This window comes from Nicotiana sylvestris, chromosome 8 (genome assembly GCF_000393655.2).
Source record: "Nicotiana sylvestris chromosome 8, ASM39365v2, whole genome shotgun sequence".
NCBI classification, from domain to species: Eukaryota; Viridiplantae; Streptophyta; class Magnoliopsida; order Solanales; family Solanaceae; genus Nicotiana; species Nicotiana sylvestris.
The window spans coordinates 168479410-168501401 of NC_091064.1; the positions used below are offsets into that span (position 1 = coordinate 168479410).

The window sequence follows — 21992 nt, forward strand, 5'->3', positions numbered from 1 at the left end:
TCGGCGGTCCAGGTCGTCCAACCTTTGCACTAGGTTGTTGTTTTGAACAGGCACCGTATCCACGATGGGTCGTAATTGGTCAACCGTCTCTTCTAGGGATTACAGGCGCTCCCCATGATTCACCATGGTCAGAAATGGCGATGATGGCAAATGTGTTCCCTCGTCCGATGTCGAGCCTAGGCTCTGATACCAACTGTTACGCAACGCCTTCCTGATGTTCTTTGGAAGGGCAACGTAAGGCTAAGCAACCGATGTCAGTGCAGTTGCTGTCCGCCAATGAGGTCCCCTCCGCACGCTAGACTAGATTGTCAGTGCCGTGCGGGAAAACCAATGTCACGAGCAATTGCGGAAGCTGAGAGAGAATTGGGTTTTGAATGATGATGATGATTTTATTGATGAATGAAATGCTGATTACAAAAGATGCGGTGTCGAGGGGGAGAGACACCCGTACAGAAAATTGATTGCTGAAAATGTTTGATTGCTTGATCCCCCCTAATAATACTTAAAAAAAATAAACCAAAGTTGCATGATTAGTCCTAATAAAGCTGTAGAAGCACACTGAATGAAAATGATGTAAACTAGTCTATAATTACAATGAAAAGGACTTAGTTTATTACAATGTAGAACCAAGTCCGATGGCAGCAACTTTGTCTTGCGGGTTAGGGTCTGTGGGCGCGGTGTTGTGGGCGCGCGCGACACTTGCTGTGTTGGCCTGAGGCTGGGCGCTGGTGCTTGGCATCAGGGTCTGTGCGCGAGGCACTGTTGAAATGGGCCTGCAGCTGGGCGCTGGCGAGGCATCAGGATCTGCGCGTGCGACATTGTCAGGGCGCGCGACGCTGTTGTCATTGGCCAGCTACTGGGCGCTGGCGAGAGACATCGGTGGGGCGAGCCACTGGGCGCATGCGCATGCGCGCTTGTCACTTGGCGCAGCCAAGACCATAGAGCCGACCATGGCGTTAGGCATTGTGAGGCTTGCTAGGCCGCCATGAGGCGCGGCCAAGGGGTCATGGGGCGTGTCTGGAAAGCAGCCCATGACATTATTACTTGTGAATAAGACATTTTGTAAATTTGGCAAGACTTGGGCACCAAAGCTACGTGTCAAAGCTATTTTTGCACAAATTTTTAAATTTCGCCAATTGTTTCTAGCTAATGTTCCTACCTTTCTCTTACGCTTTGGGATAATTATAACGGTTTGTCAAATGTGAAAAAGGCAAAACATTCATACTTTCTCAATGACAATTCAAAACTTTTTGTGTCTTGGCTTATTTCTTCATTCATGATTTCGATTCAAATTCGTTCAGATAAAAAGGACAAGAATTACATATCCGAACACTTCAGAAGTTCCTATTTGACTTATTAACCGAGACTGGACAAGATGTGCTTGTCGGCAGTCATTTTATTCTCATTGTTGCTATCTATCCAAAGTGAAATGTTGCAGCCATGACAGAAACTGGCCAAACATATACTTATTGATCTCTTCGCCGAGAGTAACCCTCTACTAATTAACTTGAACATGCTTTTGCAGTTGCAGCAGCCATTTGCTCACTCTCAATTCCAGCATTGCAGATGTTGGCGATACCACGTACATGTTTCTTTCCATACGCGGTTAGTTTTCCACAATGTGCCTCGAATGTCTTGACCTAGACATGAGAAAATACTAGTCACATTCTCAACAAACGAACTAACAGAGAAATTCTGGTAAAGTACCCCAAAATTATTATAATTAGGCTGACTACTTACATAGGATTTAAGGCAATCCCAATCGTCAACAAGTGGTGTTCCAGCAGGTCGAACACTCTGCAGCACCTCATTACCTTTTTCAACTCCAAACAGAAGCTCTCCAAGACGTTTTACGTTGTTATCCACTTGACTTCTTTGTGCTACCACCTCATTAAGCTTCCGATTAGCTTCAAATTCCTCGTTAGTGCCTTCAGGAGCACCTTGGTACTGTCAACATTAAGAAAGAACGAATCAGTTTTTTTTTCCTATCTTATATATAATACGTGCAACACACATACCAAGTGACCAGTTAAAAAGAATCGGAATCAATCATGTGGGCAACGAAGAAAACTCCACATCAGAAACAACATACTTTGGATGTCAAGTAGAAAAGGTCAGTGTCACGTTGGTCCACAATTTCTGAGGATGTCAAGAATGACGCGGCATCCATGGGACTGGGAGCGGATGCCATGGGACAGGGAGCTGGACTATGGCTTGTGGAAACAGAACCCATATACTGGAAAAGAGCATCAACACTTAACTCCATATCACCATATTGCATGACATGGGAGCCATGTGTTAGGTTGGCTGCAGTTCTGTTTGCAATCTGAGCATGTCCATATATTGAAATCATTAGTTTTCCTTTAGAACAGGCAATACAAGAAAGCATAAATCGATATAGCATAAAGGATTTGAACCTGTGACAATATTATGATCTTCAAGTTTTTGAACAAGTTGATTACAAATATACATTAGTTGAAAGTATTACTAGCTCTCTTACCCTGTCATACTGGTTATCCAACGTTGTAGTTTGTCGATCTTGGACATCACTGTTCAGAGGTGCAAACAACAATAAGTTTGGGCATAATTAATGGAGATGATTTTAAATGTCATCTTCTAAGTTTAAATCCTGAATCAGACTCTCGAGGGGACAAGAATAAAGTTGTGCATACCTGTCTTCCATCCAAGCAACACTGTACAAGTCTCCCAAGCAAACACCGTCAAACTCGGGAGGAGGACACTCAACTAAACAAGCACCACGGCCCAAACCACAATACGTTCCCCAACTGTTTTCATCTGGTTTTGATGCAGTCGTGACATAGATATTTAGACCTTGGGGAAGAAGACCATCAAACATGCTTCCCGACTCACAAGCTTCTAAGTAAAATACCTGAAGATTGGTTTTAAACATCATCCAACATAAAATTAGACCTCAAAATGTTTGTGCCAAGGAACGATTGGCCTTAAATAGTAAAGACCGAAATAAGAAAGTTACCATTTTACTATATGTCCCAGAAGCATGCTTCTTTTTCAACACGTTAATCAGATCGTTCGCGTAGACAAGTCCAGTTGGCATTGCTGATAATAGTAAAAACATGAAACACATATATACATAACTTTAATTAGTTTCCAGTATGATAAACACCAGGTGATAGTAAAGATAACGAAATTAGTGACTGATAATCAAAAATTGGGAATTCCCACAAGTAAAACTTCAGTTTAGTATGTGAATCCACTGTGACAACAAACAAATTAAACTAAGCAAAAGTTATGCAGAATACAAAGAGAAATAGTGTGAAGAAGCTACTTACAAACAATCCCAGGGCCACCATGATCAGTATAATAGATGAAAATATTGTCATTTGGGCCACTGTCCAAAATTTTCCCACTACCCCCAGTGATACCACTTTTGTTGGCAAGTATAACATTGAAAAAATTGTCAGCATTAACATCTTCACCTACATAATCCTGCCTCAAGCAAAAATAAGCCCTCATAAGCAATTAAACATCATTATCTTGGGGAAAAGATTCAAGGAATTTATCTCGAAAAAGAGAAATACTAACCTTAGGAACACCTTGATAAACATCTTGACCATGTGGGTTATTGATGAGGACTCCAGGTCTAGGGTTCTCTGTATTGTTAGCAATATCATCGTACATGAATACGATGATGTTTTCATCTTTCAGACCTCCTTTCTTCAGTAATTGGTATGCGTGACATACATCAGCCTGAAAAATAAAAAATAACATTCATATTTCTCTAGCGCAAAATTATAGTTTTTGTTTTTAATCTTTCCTATGATTTACGTATACTTGTTTTTTTTTTTTTTTCTGTTTTACTATCTTTTAATGTAACATTAATTATAAAGTCTATACTAAATTTTAGCTCCTAATGTTGATACAAACAAAAGGTTTAGGAATATCTCATTATTTGAAATTATTTCGGAATGATTAGTCCGAAATAAAAGATCAAAGATGAAATTTTTTTAAAACGTTTTTTACACATATGGGAGAGGGGGGAGGGGAAGGCAACTGGGAAAGAGGATTACAAAGTGAGGCAAAAGTTGAGTTAATTAACCAACTGAACTATTAAGATTTTTCAAAAAAATAAATTACTCATAGAGTGACTACCTTTGAGTTTTTTTGGTTGGGATACTTTGGTGTCACTATTAATTTTTTAACCCGTAATTGAAGTTTAGAAAAGAAAAACCCCACCGAAATTTTAAAGTTCACTCATAAGGATTTTCTTCGTAGCCAGAATTTTAAAGCATGGAGCAGTTATGGTGATTGTCAGGATTTTACCACAAATTCTGACGAATAATCAGAATTTTTCAGTAATATGATTGAAAATTCTAGTGATCGTTATAATTTATGGTGGTTCAAAATTCTGGTAATCATAAAAAAAATTGTGCTTTAAAATTTTGACGAGTGCTTCACAATTATAACGAACGCATTTTAAAATTCTGACGCGGGGCTATTTTTTAAAATAAAAATTTAATAGGATCAAAATATAAATAATGGTTTAAAAAAGTCCATCCAACATATTTTTTTTTGTTTGTGAGAAGTTTCTTATCCTTTCTACTCTACGTGGTTTTATATAGGGGTGTCAATGGATATTTAATAATCGACTAAACCGATCGAACTGTACCGTACCAAATCAATTTTTAGGTTTCTTTTAATAAAAACCATAAGTTTTTATATAAATCTATAACCGTACTGATACTCAGTGTATTTTTTTATTTTATTAAAATAAACCGAAAAATACCAAACCATACCGAATAAATTTACAATGTGAAAAATATATTTATATATTAAGTTTAAGCATTAAATTAAATTTTTTCTTGGGCCTTGGAATTATGAAACAATTACAGCCAACAAGTAATTAAACTCAAAATCCTAATTCCCAAACCTATTATGCTACTTTTATTAAAACTAGATTATTTCCAGCATATTCACTAGCAAGACACAAGGTACTGTAGTGATTATGTGTAGCAAACTAAAATATATTGAATACGCTTCCTTTTGTATGATTTAGATTTATCTTTTTGAATGTTTAATCTTCTATAGACTTTATTTTTTAATTCCAACTTGGTTAATATCTTTCTACTTGTGTGATTAATATTTTTTTTTGTAGAATAATTGATGGATCTATACTCTAGCCATCTTTCATATTTTCTTAATTCATCATCTTTTAATCTGTAAAAATATCTAGAGAGTTTTGCTAAGTCCTATAAAAGTACGTATGTTATTGCATTCTACTTATACTAGTGACTTTTATATGACATTTATAACAATTACGAAAAACTAACCGAACCGTACCGATACCGATACCGAAGAGAAACCGATATGATTGAGACGATTTTGAAAAGTCTAATTTTGATTATACATAATAGAATAACCGAAAAATTGGTATAATATAAATTTTATAAAATAACCGGCCGAACGGAACCATTGACACCCCTAATTTTATACATGGTCATTTTACCGTTTGCTATAGAAAAATAAATGAGGAAGATAGGGACTCTATCGGTATAAGGTCTCAACTCTCACTCAAGTCTAAAAATAAGCATGTTTTAGTTCAAAATTGTAAAGGAAAGTTTAACAATTTGTAAAGTAAGGATAATGTTATTTAACCACCATAACGACAATTATAACATTACAAAGCTTTGGAAAATTAATTTAATTGTATTAGAAAGATTAGATGATTTAGAGGAAATATAGTTGGGATTGATGATAACCTGATGCCTATAGTTCCACCATCCATTGGAGCCAGCAACTAGGACAGCCCATTTGGTCCCTGTCGATTGTTCTGTTAAGAATCGAGAGATACTCCGACCTTCAACACTAGCCCAAATTGAGAGAAGAACGTGGAATACGACATATCTAATCATTGTATATTATTTTGAGCTTAACCAAGAAATTAAAACACTCAAATAGGAAGGGATTATTGAGTTGTATGAATTGGTGTATGAGAAATTAAATTTATAGGAGTTCAAACTCCTCTAATAAGCTAACACTAGAGACATAGACAACGTAGATTTCAAAGGTTTAAAGAGCAAATAACTATAGGAATTAACGAAAGATGTCTAGACATTGACAAATATTGCAATATATTTATTCTCCTTCTTTTACATGAAACTTATTGTATACGGTCAGAATCGAGTAGCCTGATTTTGAAGTCATAAATTGGGGCTATGAGTTCGAGTCCGGGCGACTCGAAGTGGGGGTCGGACCCGGCTGAAGGACACACGCCTCGAGGGAGCAGATCGAAGGCCAGGCACGACCTATATCGAGGGCAGAACAATCTCGAAGACACTCAAGAAAGAACGGGAATTTCTCAAGGACACGTGGGTCAGGACATAAATTATAGGATAAGATTTGTACAAAATAGTACAAGTTCGTACTAGGTTGCTATACACTTATACCAATAGAATTCTTTACCACAATTATGAATGTACTATATTGGGATTTTTTCCTCCTATATAAAGGGGACCCCAATCATTTGTAAAGAAGATTATTGACCGCAATCGAATATTCTACTCTGCTTTTTTTGTTTACCGTGCTCAACAATTGTTCTTCAGCTTTATCATTTTTACTTTATTGTTCTTAGCTCTCCTCGAGGCCCCTGAGATAATCGAGCTCGAGGCCCCTATTGCTCTAACAATACTGGTTTGATTCATCAATTCTTCTTACTTAAATTTAATATTATTTGTACTTCCACTAGTATTGGAATAAATCACATATTTTTAAAACCACAATTTATCTTTAATTGTTACTCACATTTTCGAAGCTAAGTTTTCATGTCGTTACCATCGATATGTACTTATGTTTTCTTTTATTTTTTGTGTTTAGTGTAGTGATACACATAAATGACCAGCAGTGGCGGAGGCAGGATCTCCACGGAGGGGGTTCAAAAAAATATTTTTATAGCTAGTGAGAATTGAACCCATGACCTTATGTAGATTTTGAACCCCCTTGACCATTAAACTACACATTTGGATTGTGTTAAAGGTGTTCAAAACTTAATATATAAAGATAAAAAACATATTTTGCCTTATATATACAGTGTAATTTTTCGGCGAAGGATGTTCGGGGGAACACCTTGCGCCCCTAAATCCGCCCCTGATGACCAGTATCAAGTTTAACACAATGATAAGACCATTACTAGTCACCCGCATAAGGGAAATTAAAATAGATAATAATTAGAATTAGCTTATTTTTAGGCACATCTGTGAAACTAACAAATGTATAACAGTATACATACAAGATTTTAGTTGCTAACTAATTGTTGCCATGTTATATTACTTCAGTGCAAGGTTCCAACTAATGTAGCAAAAAAGTTTTCCTCTTCTACTTTCTCGTCCTTTATATATTCATGCGCTCACTCCACCTAGATTTTTTTTTAAGGTGCCGTAAATATTTCAAAAAAAAACAAGGATACCATATCTTAAAATGCACATCCCTCTAATTAAAAGCAATTTTGTGTCTTGTACTCCATGTATTTTTCTTCTTGTGTTTAACGAATGTTTCTTAGTGAATCCTTTGTTTTCATAAAATGAAATGTCAGGTAGCGATAACTATGAGGTTAAGAAGGAGTCTATCATTCAAGACAAACAATTCGTATAGTTTTTGATGTCAAATCAACATTTTGTCGGAAAGTCTTATGGTATACAAGGACAGTGATGTTTTCTTCCTTGAACTCTTGAAGTTAACAAATTTGTTTTTTTTGTTTGCGATCTGGTGTTCGGTATCTGTATTGGAACCCGATTATATTCGGATTCAAGCCGCATAGGGCCTCATTCAGGGTGAAGTGCTCCCTACCAAGGATTTTTTCATATTCAGGGCTCGAACTCAATATCTCTGGTTAAGGAAAGAGCAGCTCCATCCGCTGCACCACATCCTTTGACGGTAACAAGTTTGTTCTTATTGCATAAGCCAGTTTCAATCTATGAGACATAAGCCCCTTTAAATGTTTCAATTTCCCTTTTTATTATATAATTTTTCAAAAGCTGCAAACTGACCAGTGACCTCTCTCCCTGCATCACCTTTATTGAGGCAATGGAAATACAACTCTCTACTACAAAACTTGGATCATGAAGTTAAAATACTACGATGAAGTAACGAGTAATGCACGAAATAAGAGTTCAATTCTCACTAAGATCAACTCTTTTTGTGCACTAACATGGTATATATAAATCTTTTTTGTGCTCTACCATAACATGGTAGTTAGGTCGGACTAATTAACCTTCAGCCATAGGGTTTTGTGAGGTTATTTTCACTTTACTTAACAAGGTACGTAGGTCTATTGGGGCCCATTTTCAGAACATACAATGTTTAATATGTGTGATCATCTCATTGAAAAACTTAAACTTTTTCGAAAGAGCATAACTTTTAATTACTTAATTTTGTCCGTGGAACTCCACCATTAAAAAAAGATTAGGGAAATCAGTTGTATGACACTACTAAAAAACAACTGTTTTCGGACGCAGCAGTACCGACGGACTTCTTTCCGTCGCTATTCCGAGGGACTTTCCGACGGAGTCCCTCAGTACTTTTGAAGTTTTTAATTTCTAATTTTCTTTAAAAATAACCGACGGACAACTCTCGGTAAATAATGATATTTTGACCGGTCAAAATTTAATTGGTAGTACCGATGCACTGCCTCGGTAATTTACCGATGGACTCCTCGGAACATTTTATATTTATATTTTTGAATTATTCTTTTAGGTACCGATGATGTCTCTCGGTGCTTTTAAAAAAATAAATGAAAAAGAAAATAAAGTTATTGACGTACTCAATTGCTATTGCATTTACATAATATTTTGAATTTTGTTCTTACATTACCGATGGGCTTCCATCGGTAATTTAAATATATAATGTTATACATAATTATTTTTTACTTTTTATTACGCAATACCGAGGGAGGCCATCGGTAAGTCCCTCGATAAGTATTTACTTAATTATCTTAGTGGTTGATTAGCCTATTTATTGAAATTCACACTAAGTGAAGGTAATTACACTACTTAAAAATATATTAGTGGTAATTACCTTAGTTATTTATAATTACACAAAGTAAAAGTGAATTCGTAGTATCCTTAACTACATTGATTAACATATACATTAGTAATTACACACTAAGAAGAAGTGTATTAGTCGTTTCCATAAGAAATATTAGTGATGGTTTATCTTATAAATTGATAATTACTGTAAGTAGAAGTGTATTAATGGTGTCCTTAAGAAACGTTAATAATTGATTATCATACACATTGATAATAAACTAAGCAAAAGTGTATTAGTTGTACTTAGCTTGTAGATTGATAATTACACGAAGTATAAGTATATTAATAATATATCTGTAAGTAATATTAGTGATTGATTAGCCCATATACATTGAAAATTGCACTAAGTATTAGTGAACTAGTGGTATGCTTATATAAGTAACGTTAGTGGTTGATTGGCCTATACATTGATAATTATACACTAAATGGAAGTGTATTAATGCTATTTGTGAGAAATGTTTGTGATTGTTTATCTTTAGTTTGATAATTAAATAAGTAGAGGTTTATTAGTGGTATCGTCAAGTAATATTAGTGGTATCCTATAGTAATGCTAGTGATTCATTAGCTTATACATTGATAATTATAATAATTAAGTAGAAGTCTATTAGTATAGTCTTAAGAACTATTACTGATTGATTAGCTTATGGATTGAGAATTACACTAAATAGAAGTGCATTAGTAATATCAGTAAGAAATGTTAGTGATTGATTAACTTATAAATTGATAATTACATAAAGTAGAAGTGTATTAATGACAATTAGCTTATAAATTGATAATTACACCAAGTATAAGTGGATTGGCACATGATCTATTCTAAATTGATAATCACACTACCTAGATGCTATTTCATAGAAATATCTTTAAGATTATTTTGCAGATTATAATAACTATTGATAATTACACTAAGTGAAACCGTATTTGTAATAATTATACTAACTAATAAAATAAACTGATAATTAGCTTGTAAATTGATAATTACTCTAAGTAGAAGTAGATTTGTGGTATTCTTAAATAATGTTGGTTATTGATTAGCCTATTCATTAATAATTACACGCTAATATAAGTGTAATAATGGTATCGACAAGAAATATTAGTGATTGTTTATCTTATAAGTTGATAACAATAAGTAGAAGTGTAGTAGTGGTATGCTTTACTAATGTTAATAATTAATTAGTCTATACATTGATAATACACTAAGTAGAAGTGTATTATTTGTAATTAGTAAGTGTATTAATTATAATTAGCTTATAGATTGTCATTACACTAAGTATAAGTGCATTAGTAATATTCTTAAGTAATGTTAGGTTCGACTAGACTATAAATTGATAATTACATTACGTAGAAGTGTATCAGTGATAATTAATTAGCTTATAAATTAATAATTACACTAAAATTATGGGTCATTAATTTTGGTTTATATTACATGTTAGATTCTAAATAATTATAAATTTGATATTGATTCATGGTAATTTGTTAGTTAGAATTTTATTAATTGTGAATTATAATTTCTGTTATACAATATATAATATTTATAAGTGAGAGAATTATTTTAGAATTTAATCATTAAGTTTCACAATTATTTTAAAAAATAAGTTATCCCTAACTTATAGCCCGTTTGGCCAAGCTTCTAAAATAAGCTTATTTTGAGAAGTGTTTTTGTCAAAAGTACTTTTTAAAAAAAGTGCTTTTGTTGAGAAGTAGTTTGTGTTTGGCTAATAAATTAGAAAAGCACTTTTGAGCAGTAATTAGTGTTTGGCCAAGTTTTTTAAAACTGCTTCTAAGTGTATTTTTCTCAAAAGTGCTTCTCAGAAAAGTGTTTTTGGAGAGAAGCTACTTTTTTTTGTTTTTCCTCAAAAACGCTTTTTTTCCTTCCAAAAGCTTGGCCAAACACATAAAAAAAAACACTTTTGGCCCAAAAAAGGCTTGGCCAAATAGGCTATTAGCCATTCCTCTTCTCTTTCTCCGCCTCAATGTTTCTGTGGTGAATCCCAGGCTTCACCAGCGTCGTCGGCAGTCAATCCAAGCGGCCATCGTCAGCACTCAGGCTCCTCTCCATCTCCGGTAAGTTTTCTTTTTCTTCCACCTCTCTAACTGATTTTAGAGATTTGTTTTCCATGGTTGACATTGGATTGTTAGCCGAGTTTTTGGGGCCGTTTCAGTCTACTTTTTTTGGTGGTTTGGGATTGTTTTAAGGTGGAATATAACTAGTTTTGGGGGTGGTTTTGAGGTCGTTTTTGGGTGTTTTGAAGCTGTTTTTAGACTCTGTTTTTTTTTCTGTCATTGTTAAGTCAGCTCTTGTATAGCAGGTGTTGCCGCAAGTGTAGTAGGTAGAGTTGCTGTTGATAGGAGCAGTGAGTGCTGCGGTAAGTTACGTATTTAGTCGCTCGGTCAAAAATATTAATAAGCCCTAGCCATATACATATATGTATACACTAAGCGCGTGTTTAGCCAAAGTTTTGGGAGGTTAATAGCATTTTTTTTTAATTTTGTGAGGTGTTCAGCCAAGACGAAGAAGTGTCTTGAGCAGCAGCAGAAGCAATTTTTCTGCTTTTGAGAAGAAGCTACAAATTCTAGCTTCTTCCAAGAAGCAGAAGCAAAAATTAATTTTTTTAAGACAAGAAATATCCTTACAGTAAATTTATATTTTCTAAATTATCCCTCATTAATTTAACCTTTTTTTCTTATTCTTTTTTATTTATTATGTATTTATATGCTCCTTCTCGTATTAATCATTGTGCGTTTAAATTTTTTGCTTTATTTACAATGGTTTCTCCTGTTCTTTTGTAGCATACCAACATTATATAAGTCTAGTTTGTAGTTTTATTTCTACTTCTTTTTATCGTGCATACATATATTATTGACGGAACAATACTATCTAGTTTGTTGTTATCTCAACAATAAATAGTGTTGTTCATATAGCGGACTATTTCTTCGGATGGACAGATTTAAGTTAATTACTCAAGAATTTATTGCCAGTTTAGCAATCTAGCGACATTCCTACAAGTTGGAGGAAGTTCATAAACAACCATTCTTAGGGCTACTATTTAGGGATTAACTAATACTTATTTTATCCTGAAAATTTAAACTAAAAATCTTAATTTCAAGAAAATTCAAGATATTTGTGTCCCGAAAAGTAAACTGAAAAATTAAAATTCAGGACACATTAGCTAAGTACCACGGTACTTTAGAGTGTCATTTCTATCAGAGGCATTAATACGATAGTACTGTAAAGAAAGATTCAGATATATTTAGGCCTAAATTAGTACCAGGCCGATGAAACTATTGACTTACCAAATCCAGCCCAATTAATGGGCTTAGCCCAACACCTGATTGGTTCAACAAGCCCAAACTGAAGCCAAGGTGGAGGTATATAAACCTCTGCTCACCCCGCCACCTCTAGAACTCATCGCTCAGACGCTCATCACAAGCAGTGTTATACGTACTCAAAGGTTTGTTTCCCTTTCTGCTGAACCTTACCTGTTTCATCTCAATTTCCTCTGTTTCTACATGTTTTCGCTTAGTCGGTATGATGTATTTGTACCATCTGCAGTTTATCTAGGGTTTATAATTTGCAAGCATGATTTGATAAATCAAATGACCAAGTACTTGTTTTTCTCTCTATTTGTGAGCTCATCCCAGCTTGATAACAGTCAAACCAATAGATGAATTTCATTTGTGTATGTTTTTGTCATAAATTGAATGAAAATAGATAATTCCTACTTTTGCGCCTTCGTTTGATTTTAATTTTTAATGTGTATATCGTTCATTGCATGATTTTTCTTTGGAGTGTATCTCTTCCGGAGAATATTTTGAAGCTTTGAGCAAGTTATGGGAGACTTGATTATGCATTACTATTGATAGTTCATTCTGTTTTATTTTCTTCTCCTTTTATTTTTATTTTTATTCTGAGTCTTTATTTGCAAGAGGAAAACATGTTCTGGAGTCTAGTAGTTTTTGAGACTCAGAAATTGGTCGTGGAACAATGCAGATATAGAAGATTCATGTAGCTAAGTCTAACTAGTTTGGGAGTTGGACTGTAAAGAAAGAAAAACAAAATAAAATTGGTAGAGAAGGAATTTTTAGAATGGAGAGGAAGAAAATGAAAATAGGAATGATTTGAACTGTTTAAGTTGCACATTGAGGATAAAAATATAACTCATCAATAGGGGTGGCAAAATGGTTAAAAAAAACAGTTAACCACCCATATTATCCACTAAAAAATGGGTTGGATGATGAACTTTTTAAAAACAGGTCAAATATGAATAAGAACCATATTATCCACTTAGAAAATGGATAACAAATGTGTCTAACTTTGACATTTAGAAAGCCTGAAATGGGGGTTCATCAAGTTAGAAATACTAGCCTTGGGTCCATGCAGCATAGTTTGGATCTTATCTGGGTGCAAGAGCAGGGAGCCACAGATTAAGCTTCTTACTTAAAAAGCCGGTGTAACCATGTAAAACAGTGCTGCTGAAACAGAGTACTCTTTCAGAATTAAAGTGGAACAAATTGAGCTTTCCTATGGCGGTTAAATGATTGATTATTTAATCACGTCTCATAAGTTTCTAGGTGGTTATTCTTGGTTGCTATACAGGTTTTCAACTAATTCGTATTACATGTTTAAGTTTTTGGAGTGCTGTATGGATTGCTATTAATACCAAGCGAATACTTTCTGCCTTGCCTTCTGTTGCTTGTTTTGATATACCTCTATCACATATTAGTCCCACTACATTGCAACATACTTCACTTCCCTTGTGCATGTAACATCCTCTTTTGGCATTGTAGAGGGATAACATTTCGTTAAATCTCCTGCAGGCTTTATAATTTGATGGAGCTAGAGGATAGCATTTTAGATTTCTCTGATGAAGAGGAGAGCTTCGAGGATGATGATGTTAAAATGAATGATATTGAGGAAGGAGAATTGGTTGAGAGGATTTCTAAGACTGGATTAGAGGAAAGTGGTGATGCATGTGCTAGTTCGACTAATCCCGTCTCAGGCAATAAAAATCAGAGACGCAAGAAAAACAAGAGGAAGAACAAGCGTAAGAGAGGTTCTTCGGGTCCAAAGGTCACAGATATTAACAGGTTTGTTACGCTATACCTTTTAAAGGGGGAAAAAGAAGCTTTGCGTTGCTTATCACCATATGCATATTATGTTTATTTCCATACAGAAAGCATTATTGAGCTTGATCTAGGTTGATGAAGGGCAGATAATTGTCTTTTTAAGTTAGATACCGTATGACTGATGCATGGATTTATTTTCTTTTCTAATCTAGCCATATATAAGTTGCGTTAAAGGCTAACTTTTTGGTCAAAGTTGTTACTTCATTTTGTATATACTAGTCTTTACAAGAATTAGCATCTTTATTATTTATTGTTGAAATGTAGCAGGCTTTGACTTTCTCTTTGAATTTTGTCTTCAGATTTGTATTGGATGTCTGTAAACGCTTGAGAGAGCGGAAATCTTATCTCATATGGACTGCGGTTGGTTGCCTTGGAGTATCTGCTTTGAGTGATCTTGTCAAAGAGGTATGCTTTTTGTTCTATATGCTTGTTTTCTTAAATGTCGACTTTTGCTGTGTCATATCTGATTGTGGTTTAACCCATTTGTTTAATTTTGAATTTAGACAACTAGTGTGAGCATAACTTCACCAATCTGCCCAACCCCCGTCACCCCCCCCCCCCCAAAAAAAAAGATACTAAAGAAGTTAATTTAATTTTTATTGTCACACATACCCCGAAGTTGGATTTCTTGAGTTGGTAAGGTCTAATATGGTTGATGACTCACCTCACAATACTTGCCTTCCCTTCATGTTCGCTGAAGCTTATGACCTCCATCTCAGTACTCATAAAGATGATCTTTTATTTATTTCTTTAGCTACCAGAGATTGGGCATTCTAGAATTTGTCTACCCCTTGATCTGGGGTGAGAAAGAATTACTCAGTGTTGCTAAGAGGTGAGAGATGGGCCTGACTTTCTAACACGATTTATTCAAGGTCTACTGCTTTTTGTAGTTTCTGATGCTCAATGTTGTTGTCCTACACTCGCAGATGCCTCCTGTTGAAGCCATTTTCACTGCTTTCAGTACCATGGACCTCTCTTGCAGGATAGCTTCTGGCTAAACTACTTTATGGTGTTCTATTTAGGTTGATTCTAATGGTTTGCCTGTTTGCTGTTCTACCCTATGGTATGCACATGGCAATGCAATATGCAGAAAATTTGCATCTTCTTCCTCTTTCTCTTTTCCCTCCTTTTTTTTCTTGTCGGAGTTAGAGAGGTGGTGGAGGAGTGTAGAAAGTGTTATAGAAAGTGAGTTGGATGATAGTAAAATGGTCAACGAGGAAGGGGGATGGCTGCTTAAGGATTAGATGTAGGCGCTTTCCGAATGTTGAATTTACTAGTTATTCCTATTTGTCCCAATGTGCTAAACGACTCCGCAAAAATAAGAGCTCTGAGCTTCAGTGATGAAATTGACTGTGCGTTGATTTGACAAAATGTGGTCATTAACTGGTTGCCTCCCAAGTCAGTTAGAACTTTTTGTTTGCTGCCTCTCCTTTTTATTTTGATTGGATTTTGACAGAAAGAGTTACTTGGTTAGAAAATTGCTAGAGCATCAGTTGTGTGGGAATTGCTTTAATTTTTCTGAAGTTAACGAACACTCACAAGGAGACGATCAAAGTAGTGCTATATGGGGGTATTAATTATGGAGATGAAGTCTCTGATCGATTGGATGTTTCTTATTTATATTGAATGAACTTGCTGGAAACCCATTGTTTTGTCTAGGTCTCTGGTTTAGACGTTTAGTGTGCTTATAGACAGGATTCATTGTTTTTTGTCGCAGTAATAACTATAAATAAGAGCATTGGAGAGAGATTGTCTACCTTTGGGTTTGTTGGAGTATGCGGAAGATGTTTTCCCTGATTTGTAGACTACAAAAATATAAAGAATCACAACAGAAGTTGAAGGGAGTTTGCAGTGGGATGTCTTTCTCAAACAAGAGTTTGCATCAGGGTATGTTGGAAGCGAAATCTTATATCATGTGAAATATAAACCAGCAAATAAGTGTGAAGCCATCCCTTTGCTAGCCATCTGGAGTTATGGCTCACCCTAGTGCTTGCTTACTCTCTCTTTTCCCCCTACCAGTTCACCATTTCTTTCCAATTTCCTCTCTTGTTTAAGAGTTTCAGGGACTACACTATCAGCCCCTTTCTTGGAAAGATATCAGTAAATCTCTTTGTACATCTTTATCCCTGCTTATTCTTCCACTCTAAATTCTGTTTTTTTTTTCAAGTTCGTCATCCCTGCACCGGGCACCATCAGCATCGTTTCGTTTGTAGTCTTTACATGGTCATAAGCAGAGAGAGGCCCCCTTGGTAATCTATTACTTTTTAGCTCATTTCCTAGTTTTTCTATCCTCTTTTTCACTCCTTCATTAGTCTATATATATTTATCTCTCTCTTCCAAGGTAAAAAAATAAAAAGATTGAACAGAAAAGGGAAAAGGAAAAAAGAAAAGTTCAAAACAAAGGCTAAAATTATGAAAACAGACTAAGCTGTGGATTCTCCAACACAAAATCACAGTCACCTAACAGAAATTTGAGTTCAAAGCGAGGGCAACTGCTTAGGCATATACAAGAAATCCAGACTTAAAACTTGGGTGCAATTTGATGAGCTTTTGCTATTGATATCGGTACAACATACCAGACCATAGTAAAAATGAAAAAGGTGGAGAAATGGCAAATTTCTATGAGTGAATTTATGAAAGATAAAGGGGACTGGCAAGGGCAGAAGTAAGAGAAACAGGAGAGGATGGGTAAGGAGGTCAATTGGCAAGGGTGGAAGTAAGAGAAACAGGAGAAGATGGGTAAGGAGGACCTGATTATTGAGAGCCACAGTCCATATGTCTATCAAAGGAAAGGCCTCATACAAGATTTGTTGGTGTGTGACACCCTTAATTTCTCATATTGGAATGAGTCGGAGGCTCTTTTCTGTGAATATCCTGCAAAAGTGTAAAATATCATCGTCCAAATTTTTAATTCTCTAGTTAAAGCTGTATTTTTCAAAAACTCCCTTTGAAACTGGAATCCCTGCAAGAAGATGTATAGGCATCAAGAAAAGAACATGTTTGGACATAGATTTGGTTGAAGCTTGAAAAAAAATAGTTTTTTAAGATGAAACGGAAAATGATTTTTGGAAGTTGAAATTGTGTTCTGACATGCATTTTACTTGTAAAGAAGTTGAAGTTTTATGAGTAGAAAACTTCAAAACTTGAAAAATAGTCTAAACCACTTTTTGGAACTTGAAAAATTCATGCTCAAAAACTTCCCAAAACTGGTCACCTTTTTTAACCAAACAATGTTTTCAAAATATTTTTGAAAGTGAAAAAAACTTATGACCAAACAGGAGAGGGTAAATTATTCTATTGAATGTTCAATTGTCAATTGGAGGTTTTTGGTTGTACTTAACTAGCAGCGAATTGCTGGCATATGGCTGTTGCATGTGAGGGTCTGGCGAGTATGTTTTTGCATAGTTTTTTTGATAAATGAACAAGTTAGGCCAGAATAGAACTAAGTTCTGGATTTTGGCAAAGGCAGAGCTTCTGAGTTTTATGATTGGAAATGACAATTTTGCTCCGGAGCTTATTTGCTTATGAAGATGATATTTGCCTGTCCAAAAAAAAAAAACCTAGACCTTTTGTTACTGAAGGATTGCATGTATATGTAAACGTTTATTGTTCTCTGGCCAATGAGTTATACGTACATGTTTTCGGTCGTCATGCTCCTTTTCCTACATATCTAGTGCAAAATTAAAGAGAAAAGCTATTATTTAAATTATAAGTTCTAAGTTACAATTGTGAGTCAGTTGATGATGCTGCAGTAAAATTTACAGGTGGATGCAATTCAGAATTGTGGTGGCCAGAAGACGGCTGATGGCAGGCGTTTCCGAACAGGCGGTGGGATATTATGGAGCATCCTTAAAGTGCGAGATCCAAATGCTTACAAAGAGATAATGAAGAAAGGGCAGGAGTTTGAGGTGGGTTATAATTCTTTAGCGTTTTTCTTACTCATAGTTATTCCCTGTGCATGTGGCAATTTTGTGGCCCAACCTGGAAAGATCACGAGTACCATCATCAGGTGCAGTAAACATGAATATTTTCGTCTATGCTGAAGATTTTGTTCTACCTACTCTCAAATAAAAGAAAAAATAAAGCATGTAACCTTGAAGAAAATAAATAACCTTTCCTTCTCCAAAAAAAAAAGAAAAGAAAAGAAATAGCCTTTAATACCAATCAAAAAAAGAACAAACCTTTAATAAAGACGACATACCTGTTTGTAAGGTTTATTTTCTTACTTGGTAAGTTAAGATGAGATATAGCTTTATATATTGTTTGACTCCACTCTATATTATTTTGTTGTAGTCAAATATTATGAAATTACCAATGTGTCTCTGCTCGTTGCACTACTGTAATGCTCTAATTTTCAAACTGCATATTTGATCATGTTAGTAATTTAAGAAAAATGTTTGAGTGTCAAATGATGATTTCCCTTGTGCTCTAGTATTACTTCCTCGAAATTAAAATGCACAGTTGTTGGGGAAAGCCTCCAGCCCTTGGATAGCCATGGTTATTCTTGTTGCAAGGACTGCATTTATCTTACCTATCAAAAACACTTCTCAGTTTTTGCTATTTCTCGTAATTCTAATGATCTTTCAGTGATAGCATGCTGTATTTATAAACAATTCCATATAATGTAAACCATCAATCTGCTGGTCACTTCTATTACGTATCTATATGCCAGTGTTCATTAAGAGCCTCATTTCAAAAATAATTGCAGAAGCAATTTAAGCAGGCTAAGCTCAAGCAAGAACCGCTTCCAAATAACGAAGCTTCTTTTGAGAGATCTAGCCAGACCACTGTGGGAGACAAAACTACAGCCAATTCTAAAGATGTTTTGCTGCAACAAGTTCCTGTTGAGCAGTCAAAAAGTGGAGCCAAACGTGCATCTGTTCATGACAGAATAAGGGTGCCCATCACGTATGATGATATATTTGAAGGAATTGATGAAGGAAGGGAATCAAGGGATCCATTGGCTTAATACCTTTTGAAAAATCGCTCATATGATATGGTGGAATGAGGCGATCTGAAAGATGTATAAAACTCAATGCGAGTGGCATATGCCGATCAGCTTAGACTAGGGGACTGAAATGAATCAACTTGATTTTTGATAAAGCCTTCTATGGGGTTTCAAGTTGAATTTCACTTGTGAACTCCTAGATCCCGTGGAACTGTTCCCTTTCATTTTGTTCATTCTTATTCAGAGTAAATACATACCTTTGCTGTGGCCCGAAATTGTTCCAAATCAAATTAACATTTTGAAATTTCTTATAAGAATGGAAAGAAGTCGTTGCTTGCTAGCATTATAAGGATTGATTTTGTCTGTAAAATTCTTTTTAATGAAATTTGTGAAATCATGGCTGTAAGTGTTGCCTGGTGCCTGAGACACTTGGGTATTGTTGATAACCAAGTAATAATATGTTGAACAATGCTCAATTCTTTTGTTGGTTCCTCTTTATCCTTATTTATTTCTCAACCTGGAAGCGGGTCTTATCAAATATGTCTATGCACACACTCGCAACTAACAACTCATAAGAGATTATAGCCATATATCTTTGAAGTCTTCCTACATTGGACTCCAAAATATTGATCACAGAATTGAAAATCTGGTTGATTGTTCTTAACCATATTGCTAAATTTCAACAACAGAACCCAAAATTATTGTAGCTCAAGTACAGTGAACTTATGTATAGCTGTGGCTTTTGCAGTCTGGATAAGTGAAGCTTGTGTTTGGCCATAGTTCAAGTACTATTCTGCAGTGATGCACGTTGTTGCAAGAATAGGCAGATTGCAGTGCAATCATCTCTCTTGGTGTTAGGAAATTTCTGCTTCCATGCATCTATTGAAGCCTCTACCACTGCCTTCGCGGCTGCTGCTCCATCATTTGTTGAACACACTATGGAAACGACTTGGTCATTACTAAGCACATCCCATACCTAATGTTACAACGAAAACAGGATATGTCAAGTTTTATACAAACAGAGAAATGGTGACTCGATTTGAAAGACGAGAAACCGAACAGAAACTTCATAGTGAGAATGGACTTACCCCATCAGTTGCTAGAACAAGGAACTGATCATTGGAAGAAAGATGGTGATAGGAGACATCAGGTCTGGAGATAATACCATAGTTTTTTAGCATGAAATCTCCAAAAGCTCTGGACATGGCGAGTCCAGGAGCATCTTCATGGGGTAACCACACTCTCTGTATATGTGCCTCTTTTTCCAGTGCTAGCACTCTGCCACCACATTTCCTTATTCTTTCTGCTTCAGCTGCACCAGATAATTTATGATCTCCGCGTTAGTAACTCAATTTGGATCAAAACTATGCAACTCCTTAGAGCAATATTTAGCTAATTATGTCAATAGTCAGGAGGAGTAGTCTTACAAGGCAGGCTAGGCTTTAAATCAGTAGTTAACTGAACAGCCTCTATTGTTCCTTCATCTGTCTTTCTTCCTAGTAAAGCTCGAGAATCGCCTAGATTAGCTATAACCAAGTCATCATCCTGTTAATATATAAGCAGTTAGAACAACAAAATTGCCTAAATCGGACCAAGTTCAGATTTCTGAATGATCATAGAAGAGTTTCTCATTACCTGTCGTATAACAACCACAGCAGTTGTTCCACTGCAAGAACAGTCCAATTTCTCAAGACTTTTAATTTCTTTATCCACCATCTTAAAGGAGCTGAGACAAGCCTTTTTCCACTTGTTAAAGTTCTTGTTCTTCACTGATTCATCAACTTCTTTCACATTTTGTTTTGGAGAAGTAATCTTTGGCAGAGAAAGTATATGTTTCAGAAGCAAAGATGGTAACTTATTCATAATTAACTTGCTGACTGTCTGTCCATTCTTTCCATGCCCGTCAAAAACTCCACCAAAAACTCCATTTTCCACTCTAAATCCCTGCCAGAGAAGGAAAGTTTCCAATTTTAGGGTACCCTTTACAGCACGAGTCAGATAATAAAACTCAGGCGAACATGCAAATGAAAGAGTGATTGATAACAAACCTGATAGAGAATAGCAGAATCTTGATTGAGTCCTTTGCTTCCTTGTTGAGTATAAACTGAACCAATTTGTTGGCAACAATTGGCACCATTGTTATTGTTGTTGTCTTCATAGTGAACCAAATTTTCATGGCCATAATCAATAGCATGAATCTCAAAAGATTCACTGGATATGCAGATACCCATTTTGTCAACTGTTCTTTTCTTTTGTTTTTTCCTTGTTTGTGGTTCCTAGTTCCTACTTCAACAACTGAAAGAGAATCCTATATTTAAAGAAATTTTAGACCGTTCAAAGGAGTTGAAATGTGAATTAATAAATTCTAAAATAACAGTTGTGTCTCCCAAGGATTAGAGAAACTCATTCAGATTCAATAATTCTGGTTTGCTTATTGTAATGTATTATTCTAGATTACCCCAAGATTCACTTTAAGGGGCATCTGAGTTGTACACTGGTATGATCAACATACGCAAGATTTAATTATTAAATAAAGGTTAGACTTTCTCCAATGGATGCTAGAAAAACAAACCAATTTATCTGTCATTGGAGAAAAATTGTTTAGTTATCAGCTCCAGGTAGCTCTTTTGTTTTAATTTTTGATAAAACAAATTGGTTACGGAATGTTATATGAAATAATCTTCTCCTTAATAAAGTGAATCCTGTTATCTCTCAGTTTGATCATTCTTTCATCATTTACAGCTATTTTCTTCTTGTCTTATTCAGGTTGTAGTCACATTCTTGCTTATAGTCAGTCAATGTATGATCTTAATTTCCCGAAAAAGCCTGAGGGAAGCTGCGGGTTTTTTCTTTTCTTGTAG

The 21992-nt window shown here is 35.3% G+C and overlaps 3 protein-coding genes across 3 annotated transcripts; 1 reads left to right on the plus strand and 2 right to left on the minus strand.

Annotated features, from left to right (window-relative positions):
• Positions 1 to 1502: 1502 nt before the first annotated feature.
• Positions 1503 to 5891, minus strand: LOC104240985 (vacuolar-processing enzyme-like). The gene is made up of 9 exons (XM_009795885.2): positions 5739 to 5891; positions 3565 to 3729; positions 3312 to 3468; positions 2996 to 3078; positions 2673 to 2890; positions 2501 to 2549; positions 2093 to 2326; positions 1741 to 1947; positions 1503 to 1640 (listed from the first exon to the last, which is right to left on the minus strand). Exons 1-9 carry the CDS (start codon positions 5889 to 5891, stop codon positions 1503 to 1505), a joined length of 1404 nt encoding a protein of 467 aa, XP_009794187.2.
• A 6550-nt stretch (positions 5892 to 12441) lies between these two features.
• LOC104240986 (uncharacterized) lies at positions 12442 to 19474 on the plus strand. The gene is made up of 5 exons (XM_009795887.1): positions 12442 to 12508; positions 13875 to 14144; positions 14483 to 14588; positions 17948 to 18091; positions 18892 to 19474. Exons 2-5 carry the CDS (start codon positions 13888 to 13890, stop codon positions 19150 to 19152), a joined length of 768 nt encoding a protein of 255 aa, XP_009794189.1. The 5' UTR covers positions 12442 to 12508; positions 13875 to 13887; the 3' UTR covers positions 19153 to 19474.
• Positions 19475 to 19721: 247 nt separating this feature from the next.
• On the minus strand, positions 19722 to 21504 carry LOC104240987 (probable protein phosphatase 2C 72). Its single transcript, XM_009795888.2, has 5 exons — positions 21180 to 21504; positions 20767 to 21075; positions 20559 to 20676; positions 20220 to 20443; positions 19722 to 20107 (listed from the first exon to the last, which is right to left on the minus strand). The coding sequence occupies exons 1-5, from the start codon at positions 21360 to 21362 to the stop codon at positions 19913 to 19915; spliced, it is 1029 nt and encodes a 342-aa protein (XP_009794190.1). The 5' UTR covers positions 21363 to 21504; the 3' UTR covers positions 19722 to 19912.
• Between the last annotated feature and the right edge of the window lie 488 nt (positions 21505 to 21992).